Source organism: Aythya ferina (assembly GCF_964211825.1).
Source record: "Aythya ferina genome assembly, chromosome: Z".
NCBI classification, from domain to species: Eukaryota; Metazoa; Chordata; class Aves; order Anseriformes; family Anatidae; genus Aythya; species Aythya ferina.
Window position 1 is genome coordinate 36,369,947 of NC_140299.1, and position 15,796 is coordinate 36,385,742.

At 39.6% G+C, this 15,796-nt stretch overlaps 1 protein-coding gene across 7 annotated transcripts in view; it reads left to right on the forward strand.

Moving 5' to 3' along the window:
- The window catches only part of ADAMTSL1 (ADAMTS like 1), a gene marked incomplete at its 5' end in the record, with an annotated part of 470,451 nt that overhangs the window by 323,735 nt on the left and 130,920 nt on the right, over positions 1–15,796 (forward strand). For all 7 annotated transcript variants that reach the window (XR_014687385.1, XM_084504894.1, XM_084504895.1 and 4 more), the window contains one exon: positions 12,269–12,395. Coding sequence is in view for 6 of the 7 variants with exons in the window: in XM_084504894.1 (XP_084361020.1) it covers positions 12,269–12,395 (127 nt within the window). The remainder of the gene's footprint in view (positions 1–12,268; positions 12,396–15,796) is intronic.

The window sequence follows — 15,796 nt, forward strand, 5'->3', positions numbered from 1 at the left end:
CCAGTTCCCTTAGCTGGTCCTTATAACACATGTGTTTTTAGTTCCTTCACCAGCTTTGTTGATCTTCTTTGTGCATGCCCAAGCAACTCAATGTCCTTCATGTAGTGAAGGGCCCAAAACTGAACACAATAGTCACCAGTACTGGGTATAGAGAGACTATTACTTTCTTAGTCCTGCTGGCTGCACTGTTTATGACAAAGGCTACAATGCTGTTGGCCTTCTTGGCCACCTGGACACACTGCTGGCTCATGTTCAGCCAGCTGTTGACCAGCACCTCCAGGTCTTTTTCTGCTGGGCAGCTTTCCAGCCACTCTTCATCAAGGCTATATGGCTTCATGGGGCTGTTGTGAGCCCAGCACAGGACCCAGCATTTAGCCTTCCTGAATGTCATGTGGAAGGATTCAACCCATCCGTCCAGCCTGTCCAAATCCTTGTGCAGTCTTCGTACTCTCAAGCAGATCAACTCTCCTGCCCATCTTGGTGTCATCTGCAACTTACTGAAGGTGCATTCAATCCCCTCATCCAGGTCATTGATTAAAATGTTAAACAAATCTGGCTACAATACTGAGACCTGGAGATCACAGGTTGTGACTGCCCACCAACCAGATTTAACTCCATTCACAACAACCTTTTGGGCCTAGCCATTTAGACATGTTTTTGCCCAGTGAACTGTACATTTGTCCAGAACAAGAGCACTTTCTCCTGGAAAGGGCTGTGAGAAACAGTATCAATTGCTTTTCTGAAGTCCAGGTAAACAACGTCTTTGTTTACACAGACTTTCTCTTCTCCATTAAGCAGGTGATCTTGTCATGGAAGGATATCAGGTTAGTCAGGCAGGATCCAACTTTTATAAGCCCCCGCTGACTGTGTCTGATCACCTGGTTGTCCTGTATGTGCTGTGTGATGGCACTCAAGATGATCTGCTTCGTGACCTTCCCTGGCACCAAGGTCATACTGATGGGCCTATAGTATTTCCTCTCCTTGTAGATGGGTGTTGCATTCACCAACCTCCAGTCAACTGGGACCTCTCCAGTCAGCCAGGACTCTGCTAAATTTTTTTAAATGGTTTGTCAGACACTTCTGCCAGCTTCTTCAGCAGCCTTGAGAGGATCCTATCTAGCTGCATATATTTGTGGGTGTCCAAGTGGTCCAGTAGATTGCTAATCATTTTCCCCTGGATCATAGTGGCTGTATTGTGCCCCTTGCCTCTGTCTTCCTGCTCCATGGACTGAGTACCCTGAGAAGAATTAGTCTTGCTAATAAAAACTGAGGCAAAGAAGGCATTAAGTAACTCAGCCTTTTTCTCATCCCTTGCCATTCTGTTGCCCCCCTGTATCCAATAAAGGATGGAGATTCTCTTTAGTTCTCCTTTTCTTTTATGTAGTTATATTTTTATTGCCTTTTATTGTAGTGGACAAGTTAAGCTCTAGCTGGGCTTTGGCCCTTCTCATTTCCTTCCTGTATAACCTCACAACATCTTTATAGTCCTCCTGAATTGCCTGCTTCTTCTTCATAGACTCCTTTTGTTGTTTGTTTTTTGTTTGTTTCTTTGTTTGTTTTTTGGTTTTTTGTTTTTTCCTTTTCTCAAGTTCCAGAAGCTTTTCTTCCCTGCTAGCATATCTTTCAGAACTTAGGGACAGCCTGCTCATGTGCCTTTAAGGTTTCATTCTTGAAAAATGTCTAGTCTTCCTGGATCCTTCTGCCCTTTAGAACTACTTCCTAAAGGACCTGTCAACTGGGTCCCTAAATGGGCCAAAATCAGACCTACAAAAATGCAAAACAGTAGTTCTACTACTGTATATGCAAGAGTATGAAAGTTACACACCTATCTTTTCCCTCATCCTCTTTTGCAGGTTTTTCTGCAGTGATGTTTTGTTAAATGGTTTTTCCCACTGTATATTTACCACATTGTTATGTTCTTTATATATACAAGCTTGTATTGTTATGTATATACATGTATGCGTATGCTTATGGTTCTAAATTTTTACATCAGAGACAGTGGCTGCAGGTGCTTAATGTCAGAACAGTGACGTGCTCTGCTTTAAGTAATAACTGTGCTATATTGCCTGTCAACCTTCAGAGTAACTCATGATTTAGGGATGTACAGTTTCTCTTTCTCCATTTCCAAATACAGAGTATTGTTTTATGGAGTCTTTCCTGTTTCTGGCTCAACCTCTCAATACACAGCTAATCAGGATGAGGGTATCACTTAACGCGGTAGCATATTTGGTACATGGATGTTGTATTCATTGACACAATAAACCTGCTTACTACTAAAATATGGATTTTAAAGAACGTGGATTAGATAGGCACTTCAGCAGGCTTTTGAAGGTTCATAGATGTCTTCCTTTGGGACGCACTTGGGGCACAGCTGCAGAAATTGGCCCATGAGCCCCAGACTGTTCTTAGTTAGTCCTTAGCTTGTGACCCAATTGTTTTGCATGCTCTCCTCAAGCATTTCAAGTCAACTTTAGATTTGAGGAAGGAGAAGGCCAGGATTCTATCCTGTCCCGACTGAAGCCCTGGAAGAAAACAGCCTGTGTTTCTTCTACCCTACAATTCTAATTGCTCTAATTTTAATGACTATTCTCATCCATGCTTGCTACCATTAACACAGGGGATCAGGTTCTTCCTTTGAAAATATCCCATTTTCCTGCACTTTAATTTGGCATATTATCTGACTCTGAAAACTCTCAGAGGGATAAATTTCCAAAAAGATGTTCTTACCTGTTTTGCTGTTTTACATTCATAGAAGAGTACTGAAAATACCCATCATTTGCCCATTTGATGGCAGAATAGAGAAATGCTGGCCTTTGTGCCATTAATTCTCTGCAAACAGGCACCATTTGTGTTTGTATTAGCATGTATTCATTTTTACAGACATTCAGTCCCCCATGACACCTTTCACTAATATTTTTCTTCTGCCAAGACTGTGACAGAAGTCAGGTTAAAGCAAAAGAAAGCATTGGGGGGAAAATGTGTAGGTAATTAAATGTTGCTGGGATTTCAGTCTTCTGTCATTCAGTTATTTCTGGCTCCTTTTTGTTGCTTTTTTTTTTTTTTTTTTTTTCTCTCTTTTCTAAGCTACAAAAACTCCAGAAGAAAAGTACAAAAGGTGTAAAGATAACTGTTTTATTTAGGCAAAAAGGTGGCTATTTTTCCCCAGACATGCAGAAGGTATTACAACAGGATCAATTCTAAGTTGTCTTTTAGCTTAGCCCAGCTTTTTGGCCTGATGCTTAAAACTACTTTGCAGTTTCTTATGTCTGCACAAAACTCCTGAACATAAGTACTCAAAAGTAATCCATCGTTTGGGGGACTACATTGAAACCTAGATGTTTTCTGGGGAACCAAGCATTTCAAAAAGTACTGAATCCTTGATTTCTGACAGTCAGGTACTTTTGAGCTGTGTCAGGCTGAACAGCTTGAACTGCTGCTTGAGTCTTTTGTTTAATACTCTCATCTTCATCTATCTCAAGTTATGTGGATAGCAAACCTGAATTTTGTTTCGTTGCTGATAACTATCATTGTTCTGAGATGAAAGAAGTAGCTTTGATGTGACATTGTTCCAACACACATAAATGAGTGGGATGGAGAACCTAATTACTCAGAAATGTAATTGTCAAATTCTTAAATTGTTATTATTATGCCAGGTAACAACATTTTTGTGGCAGAGAGTGGCAAGGAAATGGGGATATGTTTATTGTGTGAAGGAATCTGCATTTGCATTATTAGAACTTCACTCCCCAGCCCTGAGCTATCAGTTTTCCACTTTATTATCCAACAGAGATTGGCACCATTGCAGAGGCTTTTTGTTCTAGTCTTTCAGCAGAAACAATACCTGCTGTTACTCCCAAGAAGACAAACTGTCTACTGTGCATGGTGTACTTGACCAGCAGCATACAGAGCACATCCGTTTGCCAAGGCAAAGCACATTGTAATTCAGGAGCTTACAAAAAATAAAATAATAATAATTAAAAAAAAAAGATCAATTTGGAGGCTTGTTACAGATACTAAGAAGTTGTCTATGTGTATGTATTTCCTTAGCCTACCTAAGACCTGAGGTGCGTAGAGTAGCCCAGGAGGTTTAGTGCTGTGTGAAGACAGCAGTATATCCATGCTGACTGGGTGGTTTTGAATGTTCCCACCAACACTGTTGTATGGGTCTCACTAAAGACCATGGGTCTTACAGTTTTCATGAAGATCCAGGACAAGGTGGTACTGCAGACCCCTTAGGTCCTTTGTCATCCTGTCTTCTCATAGAGCCTGCATGTACTCTTCTTACCCACTGAGGAGCAGGCTAGAATACCATATAAACTAGAAGTTTCAGCAGTGGCTTGGGAGCCTGCAGTCCCTCTTAATTATTTGAACTCTGGGTGAATTTTGTCCTTTGATAACACAGATGGCATGACTGCCTGAAGCACCAGAAAGCCTGTGCTGGCACTCTGTCTGTAGCAAGGCACTGCAGCTGGATCCCCCTTTATCCAGACCGACGGAGAACAGACTCCTGCCAACAAAAGAAGTCTGTTTGAGAGTAGGAAGCTTGTACACCCAACAGAAGAGAGGTCTGAGTGTCAGTATCAAGCACGCCACAAAGCCATGCCAGAGCTGACAAAGGACCACAGTCAAATGTAAAGTGTCACAAGAGCCAATTAAATGCTTTTACAGTTTAGTGCTTCATAGTCTGGGAGAAGAGAGTGGGCCCAGAGGGCAGGCTTCATAGAATTTGCTTTTGGTTTCTCAAGCACATTGTTCTGAAGATACTTACAGAGAATTGCCTTGGTGAGTTTTGATTTATAATGGCCTGTGCAATCACTTTCTGCTGTAGTATTCTTACCCCCTTTCACAAAACATGGCAAATCTTTCCCTTGGAAATGCTAAATAAGCTATCCAACCAGATGATATGTGGGAATCTTTTAGAGAAAATCTAGTATTTCAGTAGTAACCTGCTATAGAGCACTGCCTTGAAAAAGTCTTTTTTTTTTTTTTTTTTTTTTCATTCTCCTCCATGAATTAGAGCACAGGTATGCAGGAATATAGCAGAAACTCATTCTTACTTTTGCAGAAGATCGGCATATGAACCCACATATAGGAAAACTAAAGGAAAGCATGAATAAGATGGATAAGGGAAGATGAATGATTACAAAAGCCTCTTCTGCAGCAGGTTTTCTCTTGTCATCTGTCTATAAACTCTTTGAACTTAATTCTGTTTAAATATTGCTCTTTACAGAATGATAGAGTCTGGATTTGTGTATCGTCAGAGAATGAACTAGATGTGGCTTAGTTTCCATATATCTGGTCTTTCTTATGTTGGCGCAAACAGTAAATTGGTTGTATGTATGACTGAACCTGCAAAATTCAACCTTTTAATGCAGGAAGATTAGTTCTAATGAAATTTGCCTATAAGGATAGGAGTTGCCTTTTTCCCACATCCAAGACTTTAATGTATCTATAAATCCTCATTTAAAAGTTGCAGCTTTTAAATGAATTTAATTACTTCTTTTTAAATCAAGGGCGGTTTCAGAATGAGGTCACATTTATTCTTTTCCCTGAGGGAAACCTGAGTAATAGGCACTTATCTTGAGTTTCTTCTGCTAATAGATGTTTGCTGTTTGCTTCTAGAGCTATGGCTGAACCATTGACTCCCTAAGTACTGTGTCCAACATGCTGGCAAGGCTCCATGAGGGTCATTGTCTTGGTTTAAACATAGTAATAGCTGAGAATTGTGACTGCCTTGAAATGCTAGGCTGATGGGGCAGATACCAGACAGGATCTGCAAATCAGTTACACTGAATTACTGAGCTGGCCAGCCACATCCTTATTGTGCTAGATGGTGGATCTCAGTCATTAAAGTGGTTATTTTTAACAATTTGGCTACTGATCAGTGACAAAAGCTTGTTTATGCTGCCTGAACAGCTGTAAGTTGCTCTTGGCTCAAGTGTCAAACAGGCCCATTGGCTGCACATGTCACTAGGCCTAGCTAGCACATGCCACTTCTACCAGCACAATTACAAATTGCCTTGCCATTGTGAAAATCATCTTACAGTTGCTGTTTGTGGTGTGGCTCCACCTAAATTCTGTGGGGTAAGAGGATCCAGCCTGGTGCTTGGTGCTGCACAAGAGCATGCCTGTCACAGGATGGTGTCGTGTCTGGAGGCAGCCTGTGCTAGGTAAATGCTGAGGCTGGGAAGTGTCAGCACGAAACATAAAGTGAACTGGAAGGCAGACACCACTGCAACAGGGGCTGTACGTCCCTATATCACAGACACCAGTCTGGTTCCAGCTTGCAATACAGCCTGAAGCTTGTTCTCTCCACAATAATTTAAAGAGTACAACAGCTCTTCGCCCTGATTGTAAAATGGTGTTTTGAACTCAGCTGAAAGAGTGGCTTGGATCCAAAACTTTCTTCAGCTGAGCAGTGACAATCTACACAAGTCCCAGTTTGAGCCCCACATTAGTTTCCAAGTGAAGGGCAACTTTGTTTTTCTCAGAATCTCAGAACTCCTTGTGTTTGAACTGCAGACATGCCCTTTGAAAAACAGGGAGATTTATTTATAATTGGCTAGATTTGCAAGCTCGCTTTATTACATTATTTCCTGCCCAGGGTTTCTTAATACTGAATAGAAATGATTATGAAAACTTCTTACTTCAGGGCATTTCCAGGCTAGCAGGGCTGAAGCAGAACCTGTCATTGCTGGTCCAGTTTTATTTCTGGAAAAATCTGCTAAACTGAGCCAGAGTTCAAGTCCAGAAAGGGAACATATACACGCATAACATTCATGCACGCACTCAGTGAATTTGTTCCAACCCCCGTCATTGGACTTGAAACCTAATGCCTTTAAATTATGCATAAGCAGTTGTTCTGTTAACTTGATAACCTTTTTTTTTTTTTTTTTTTTTTTTTCTTCTTGCAAGGTCTTGTAAAAATTTCTTTATTTATATATCTCAGAGTCAGGAATATCCCTATTATTCTGTTTTGCCAACTCACTGGCTGTCAGTGGAGTAAAACTGGGAGTGGGGAAGAATCAAACTCAGCATGAAGTGTGGGACTTCAGCCTAAAATGTAATATGGAATCTTTACCTCTAAGCAGAACTGTGATATCTTAAGCCAGAAAACAATACAGGCTCTGCCAGCTAGGGATTAGCTGTTATTATTCTGGCTTTTTGTTGCTAGCTTTTTATGCTAAACCCATAAAGATAATAAAAAGTCTTCCCGCTTTAGAGTATATATTGTCATAGGATGAGATGCTAAACTGGGCAGGGAGGTGATACTCACCTGTGCCTTCCTCACTCTAGTATTGCATAGCTGATATCTTCCATATACTGTGAAAAGCCAGTGACTTCCAGAGCTCTGCATGTTCTGCCTCTGCTGCTTTATGAGCATTTAACCACAACAGCAATATGCTTCATAGGAAGTCCTTTAGGAATATGTAAAAACTTCATCCTAAGTGTACTGAACTTACAGGTGAGTTTTCTTTATTTTAATGGGGTTTGGATTAGTCTGCCAGGGAACTGAATGGAGCTGCCTCTGACATTTTGTGTGGTACCAATCTGCTGTTCAAGCCTCGTACCACACTTCAGCAATTTGAAACTCTGAAGATTTCAGTGTGGAAAGTCTGTGCTTCATTACCCTTCTTTAAGTGGAGGAAACTTAATGTGTAATAGAAATGAATACGAAAACTGCTTACTTCAGAGCATTTCTAGGCACAATGTGTTGCAGTAATCCATTTTCATTCCTGGTAGGGGCTTCCTTCCCAACACTTTATGGATTGAAACAGACTTCATCTCCCTAACCCCCCCAGGATATATTAAGATTAACACTAGAATGCATTGGAAAAGGAAGTTTCCATCCCACAGAAACTTCAGAATTTCAACATTGGTTCCAGTTACAAACTAAGATGAGGAGTTGATATTTCAAAGCTTTTCAAAGTGAAATATTCCCCAGACCTTTGATTCACAAATGTCAGTGTTTTGTTTCAAACTGTGTCCACCAAACCTTTGCTCTGAGCTGTGGGTCAGAGGCACAATATCCCTATTCACTCCTTGCCTACTGACCCAGGCAAGCAGTATCTTCCATGGCGCTTATTTTCATGGTGAATCTTTAACCAACTCTGGTCAGGTCAGTATGTCCGTATGTCAGTGGTCATCTAGAAAAACAGGTTTTCTAGCTCTGCAGTCTAAGTTAACCTACTTTTCCTGAAAGCTGGGTCTCTGCTAGTGTGTTGTATCTTCAGCATAATCCATTGCAATGACTATTCCAAAACCTTTAGTTCTTCATTTTGTTCATGTTGTTCATTTTGTTCAAGAAACACCTCTGCCTTCCTTGCTAACTCTCTGCAGACCTTGGGAGTGGTGGTGATATATTTTTACCTGGACCTTCATCCTTCATTGTGAGTTAGTTCTCTGCTGCCTTGTTGGAGCAGAGATTTGGACAGAAATGTTAAGGACGTTACATATTCTCATTCCAACACAGCCAAACTTAAGTTTCTCCTGCTTGTTGAGGCAAAAGTTATTATTCCTCTCAGTAACTCTGTATTTTTTTAGGAGCACTTTAATATTTACTTGTCTGATCTTTTATTTTTATAAGTGTCCAACCTATAGACTATTTTCATGTAAGAGATAATAAAAAGTAACACAAGAGATTAGGAGTAATGCTTTTTGGTTCTAAAGCTTTGAGGACTCCATTGCAAAGCCTATCTGGCTTTTTACTGAGTGTAATCATCTGCAAAAGACTGAAGAAGGATTTCTCTGAAGAAGGACTTCCCTCAGTAAGAAAGGGGAAAAACAACCAACCAAAACAAACAAACAAACAAACAAACAAAGTGAACAGTGAAGTGAACTTGGAAATATTTTTTCATTCAGGCATCAGTTAAATTAATCACAGAAGAACCTTTCCCTAAGCCCCAGCCTGACCCTCCCCTGTCCCAGCTCCATGCCGTTCCCTTGGGTCCTGTCACTGTCCCCAGAGAGCAGAGCTCAACGCCTGCCCCTCCACTCCCCTCGTGAGGGAGCTGCAGGCCACAATGAGACCTCCCCTCAGCCTGCTCTGCTCTGGGCTGAACAAACCAAGGGACCTCAGCTGCTCCTCATATGTCTTCCTCTCTGGATCCTTCACCATCTTTGTAGCCCTTCTTTGGACACTCTCTAATAGTTTTATGTCCTTCTTGTCTTGTGGTGCCCAGAACTGCACACAGTACTCAAGGTGAGGCAGCACCAGCGCAGAGTAGAGCAGGACAATCACTTCCCCCCACCGGCTAGCAATGCCACGCCTGATGCACCCCAGGGTACAGCTGGCAATTTTGACTGCCAGAGTATGCTTCTGGCTCACATTCAACTTGCCATCAACCAAAACCCCCAGGTCCTTATCTGCAGGGTGTTTCTCCATCTTCTCATCCCCCAGTCTGTATGTACGAACAGGTTTGCCCTGTCCTGGCTGCAGAATTGAGCACTTGCACTTGTTAAACTTCATGTGTTTGGTGGTTGCTCAGCCCTCTAATTTGTCAACATCTCACTGCAGGGTGATATTTGACCATTTTGACCATTTCCACAGTTTTCCTTTTTTTTTTTTTTTGTTTGTTTGTTTGGTTTTTTTTTGTTTGTTTGTTTTTTTTTGTTTTGTTTTCTTTTGTTTGTTTGTTTGTTTTGGTTCGTTTTATTAAATATATATATTTATATATATTGTTGCTTGGAATCTTCTGTAATCACTCATAAGGATTTTAAATGAAAATTTAATACAAGTTCTAACAGCTCTGAATATCTATTAGGACAGATAGCTAGTATAGCTAACCAAAAAGCGACCTGGGAAATTTGCGGAGAAATAGTAAATTTATTTAATTTTGTCAAAGATTCTGAAAGTATACGGTTATCTGAGAGACGTTACCAAGTACAGGAAGATGTACATGTTCTGTGCATGCTATTTAAATTTTGGTGTTCACCTGAGGTCTCCATTGTATTTAATGTTTCCATTTGAAATACAGCATTTTCAATAAAATAATTATTTTTGTGCCATACAATGGCAATGAATGTCTGTCTCAAAAAGAACAATGAACTTCAGTATGTCTTCGTTTTACACCTGAGATTTTCCTGGTGGTTTCCTCTACAAGTTGTGACCTAGCCCCAGATTGCTCAATTTATAAATTTACTTTAATCAGAATGCAGCCCATGGCAACATGCAAGTTGATGATTCACAAAGTTAAAAAAGGCTTTAAAGTAGTAAAGGCTGTTTTTGAAATTGTTTTCCTCATCTCTGAGTTTCAAGTTCAGCCCTTTTCACATTCATGCAGTTTGTGTGTTCTTTTCAAAATAGGTGGAAACGTATAGATATGGATACCATTCTAGACTGAATCATTGAATTAATATAAAATATGTTATGGACAGGTATGGAAGGGAATTCTGGCCTTTCCAATTATGTATGCATTCTTCAGCAGGACACTTCTCACCCTGGAGGTTAGTGATCTGTAGTGGTGCACTTGAATGAAAGTCATCTGAGTTGTAGGCATTGTGTCAGACAGTTTAAATCTTACATGGTATGACTGATAGAGTATATCTGTAATTGGAAGCTTTGTATAGTAGTCATTGTCAAGATAATCTTAATTTTGTTGCAGCTGTCTAAGCATTATTTGCCATGGTGGTTTTAATGTGATAAAATATCTCTTGCAGTCTGGGTGTGACCAGTTTCTTAAAGAAATGTATCATTATTGCTTGACTATTACTCCATTAGCCTATGTTAGTTCCCATGGAGACATTATAATGTAGTGCAGAAGCGTGGTAGACTGACCCAGTTCTAACCCAGTAGAAGTGGGTAAAATCAAAGAAATTTAGCAGTTGTTTTCATCAACCCTTAATCTAAACCTCTAATGTTTGAAATTAAATTAATTATATCAGTATGACAGATAACCAAGGAAAATGTTTTTCTTTCACTAGTAAAATAATGATGTTAGAAATGGGAACTGAATTGCTGAAAGCAAATACCAAGCCTTAATCAAGGCCTACATTTTCACAGCAGAAAACAGAGGAAGTGTCAACATGACAAGTACAGCTAGCACTAGCAGGGTTCTGCAATTGTGCACACACAAATAAGACATGGTAGTCTGATTGTTTAAGTGGGCAAGTTACATATGCAGCTTTTATGAGCCTGGAGGAAAAGTGTCCTACTTGCTCTTAACAGTTTCTAAGAGTCAACTTTCTGATTTTAACTGAAGCTCACTGATGGAGGAAATTTTAAAGCTGAACTTAGCACTTTACTTAAAATTCTCCCCATTTATAGATACTCTCTGGCTTAGTGTTAGCACAAACTCCTTAGAAGCAGAACTTATACACATTTATTTTTTCATTGCGTACTTTACATGCCAGAATGCTAGGCGGCCTTTCATTTTCTAATATATTTAAAGATAATTATAATGCTGTATGGACTTGCTTAATTTATTGAATTTCAAGTATTTGTGTATAAAATTCATAACATGGATCCAGAATTCAAAGTTCAAAGAAAAGGCCTATATTAGCACTGTGCTAAATAAATTTATATTCCATTTATTTAATTTTAAACCTATTAAATTATAAATTTGTATTTGATTATCCTGGGAACTATGTTTATGAATTGAGATGCCTAGCTTACTTATTTAAGTTTTAAAATTTTGAACAAAACAATTTACACATAAGTGTAAAACCAGTTTCTAAGCAGGTAATTAGACTTCTGACTCTAAGTTCTTTTGTTTAACCGTTCCTTCTGCCTTTATCAGATTTTTAAGTCTGAACACAGGCTTTGACTGTGTGGAGTAGGGTTATTGTCAAACATAATTAAAACCACATGTTTTTTCCAAATGTATAGCAGGTAAAATTTCCCTGCGATCTCAGCCATTTTACTATTATTTATCTGTGCTGCTCTGTGCTACTCTTTTCTCTTATCTATGTCTGTTTTCTGAGTATCTGTCTCCCTACCTACTTCAGGTATTTTTCATTTTGAAATTCTTAAGAAGTACAACTTCTGATAGGATCCTGACCACGACATGTTGACTGTGCCCTAAAAAGAACAATCTCCAACAATACTCTTTTCTTTCTGTGGACTGCAAAAGCTATTGAATACTAAACTGCTCACTATCTCATGTCTGAAACTCCCATCCAGATTTGCTCAACCTCTTTCATTGCTAATGTACTTTATGGCCCTCTAGAGATGCTGAGAGAGAAATTGGCAGTAATTAGTTGCAGAGATGGATCGAGCAGTCAGTCAGTAGGTGTTCACATTGAACTGCACATCTTTCTCTCTTGCCAGATTGTTGGCTGTGACCGCCAGCTGGGAAGCGCTGTCAAGGAAGATAACTGTGGGGTCTGCAATGGCGATGGATCCACCTGCCGTCTGGTTCGAGGCCAGTATAAGTCCCAGCTCTCAGCAAATAAACGTAAGCTGTCCCTTCTAGTAAAGTGCCATCTCTCCCCTTAGTGAAATGTATATTTCTTGCCAGGTATATTTCACTCCACTCTTTCTCAGGCAGTTGAGTGATCATCATCATACTAGATGTCCCCATTATTTCTTCCCTCTTGGGTTAAGTGACACTTGTTCAGACTATAGCTCTGGCTTTGTTAAAGCAAAAAGGATTGTGGAGAAGTGTCACTAGTGTATTCCCTATCTTACCTCACTAGCTGTTTGGGAAAAGCCAGAGAAAGAGAAGAGCTGGCTTCACCCACGTTGTTCTAGTAGTATTAGCTGACTGCATAGGACCCAGTCCATGCTGTAGTGAAAGCATTGTCTTATCCTGCCCCCAAGCAGAAAGGAATCCTGAGTGGGGATGGTGGTGCCAACCTGACACAATGCTCCATACCAAAATCTATACCAGAAGCACAGCTTCTTCTGCATGCTAGCAGTCAAATTGTGCCTGCTTGAAAGGGTACAAACACTCATGGACCTTCCCAAACTGTCTGAGCCAGCTTTGACTGGAAGTGATGAAGTATCATGAGTGTGTTCCATTGATGGGGTTAATTTATCTGGACCCCCAGGTAGGCTTATCAGCCTGGTTACACTACCACAGAGGGAACTATAACTGCTTTGGTATGAGAGATGAAGCATGTCTGGTCACTTTGAAGGAAGGGTAGAAAGGTTGGCATGCCCTTATACCTAGGTAGATACACCTAAAAAAAACGTTAGCCTGTAAGTCTGCCCCCATCTGTAATCAGTGGCATTAGAGTTTACTCAGACCTGCTCTTACTATTTTTGCATATTTCTTTCATTACCGTGAAAATGTACATGACCTGAAAGCTTAAAGTAACAGCATAGTATCTACTGAAGAGTGCATGTACAGTTGTGGGTTCCTATACAGACAGCATTCAGCTTGTGTAAAGGGTGGTGAGAGGAGCTTTTTACAAATTGTTGTGCTGAGCTACAGAGGACAGGACATAGAAGAGTAATTAGTACAAGAAATGACAGATGGATAAAAGGGAGAGAAGGAGAGAGGGAGATAAGAAGGAGGGAAAGCAGGAAGGCGGGAAGGCAGATAGAAGAGAAAGAGAGAGAGAGAGAGAGAGAGAGAGAGAGAGAGAGAGAGAGAAAGAGAAAGAGAAAGAGAAAGAGAAAGAGAAAGAGAAAGAGAAAGAGAAAGAGAAAGAGAAAGAGAAAGAGAAAGAGAAAGAGAAAGAGAAAGAGAAAGAGAAAGAGAAAGAGAAAGAGAAAGAGAAAGAGAAAGAGAAAGAGAAAGAGAAAGAGAAAGAAAGAGAAAGAGAAAGAGAGAGAGAAAGAGAGAGAGAAAGAGAAAGGGAGAAGGAAGGAAGGAAGGAGGGAAGGAAGGAAGGAAGGAAGGAAGGAAGGAAGGAAGGAAGGAAGGAAGGAAGGAAGGAAGGAAGGAAGGAAGGAAGGAAGGAAGGAAGGAAGGAAGGAAGGAAGGAAGAGAAAGAAAAAGTATTCTTTCTTGAATATAAATAATCCTCATAAGAGTTTCTTTTCTGAGGCAGAAATGAATTTGGTGAGCAAAGGAAATATTTCACATAGATATAGGAATGGAATTTCACCTCTCTGTAGCTGTTTCTCCAATGTGCATGAACAAATTTAGAAAGCTCCAGGCTGCTTGAGACTTGATAGTATCTGCAAATTTTTTTGGCAAACGCCTTTTTTATGCAATAATTCATTATTTTTCAGTTGCTTTGTGGTAAAATGGTGTTCCTCTCTTTTCTACTGAGAATAAAGGCACCAATATGCTATGCGCAATACTAAGATGCTAGTGAAATACAGTCCCTAGTCCCAGTCCCAGTGGTTTGCTGTTAAAAATTGTTATATACATAGAAGAGTAGATGGCAGAGAGCGTTGTCATAGAGGGAGACAAATGTGAAAAAAACATGTTAGAAATAGATTTCTCAGACACATTGACTTGCAAAAATCACTGTACAGAACTGAAGTAGATAATCGGACTATGTACGCAGTCCACGTTAGCCATTTGACATTATTCTTCCCCGTTTTGTAAAGATATATGATGTTATGCAATGCAGTATGAATTTTGAATACAATAAAAAATAAATAAATAGCAAAAACAAATATTAATTTAAGTTGGCTTTTCACAGATTTAAGGGCACACTTGCTTCAGATCCACATCACATGTGAGTTAGTATGAATTCTTTGTGCGATAGTCCTCAAAAAATGTTTTGTTCATTCTATGAAAATTTGGGGCATTTAAGTTCTGTGAGCTATTTAAAATCTAATCTGTGTTTATTTTCTGTGTTTGTTCTACTCAAGACTATTTAAATATCTGTCACTTTGGCATTTTGTCTGTGTTCTAGCATCTTGCTTATTTGTCACTGAGAGTGCATCCACATAAACTTTTCTGGGATCAGGACCTGATCTATTTCCTGAAATAACCAAATTACATTTGGCTTGCCAGTAGCTTAATTACAAGTCATTTCTATGAAATGATGCTTGTTTCTTAAGAATGATACCAATTTTTTTCTTCGTACGAACAAGTCACTAAAATGCTATGAAAGCAGACTGCTTTGTAACAAAAGAAAAATCAGAAGGAAAACATGCAGCCATGACCAGACATCAGCCAAGGTATTCTGTGGGATCACCTTAGATTTTTATTTGTCTAACAGAGTATGGCATTCATTTTCAAGGACTGTATTAGGGAAATTGAACAGTGATCTTTATAGCAGCTCCGTCCCAATAGTCTCTGAAGTTGTTTATATCTCAAAACCACCCCAGACACTGTCTTGAGCTCATCATCCTGAATTAATTTTCTCTTGGTTTTCATATCCAGTTCCATTTTCCATGTTGTTTATATCATGCAAAGGCATAGGAAAAGGATAGTACAAGAAGTTCATAGAGCTTTTAAACACTTAGCATTTGCTATGGGAACAGCTTCCTCGGTATTTATAGAGATAGTATATGTCTCCCAGTGGTCTCAGAAACAGAAGCATAGGAGGGTAAGAGGCAATAGGACCTTGAATTCTCACCTATGTTTATGTGAAATGAGAAGCACCTGTGTCAGTGTTCTTATTTCTGTTCTTTTTTTTTTTTTTTTTTCAAATGTTACAAAAGACAGATCATCCTAGCAATATCCTTTGTTTGTAGTCCTAAGCCTGAGTGGTTCATTGCGTTCTAAGTTTGTATAAAGTGAAACTCTTTTTTATATCTCCTTTTGGAAAGAGTTTATGTGTCTTCCTATGGAGATGAATTACAGAGCTGTAAGCAGACATCTTTGTATTTACCAAGTAGTTAGAAAGTTGCTTCCTTTAAGTGGGGGATGAATTCTGCTGATCACTTTGTACAGAGTTAGTATTTCTCTAAAACAGGAATTGACATCTAAAAGTGAAGTAGATTACT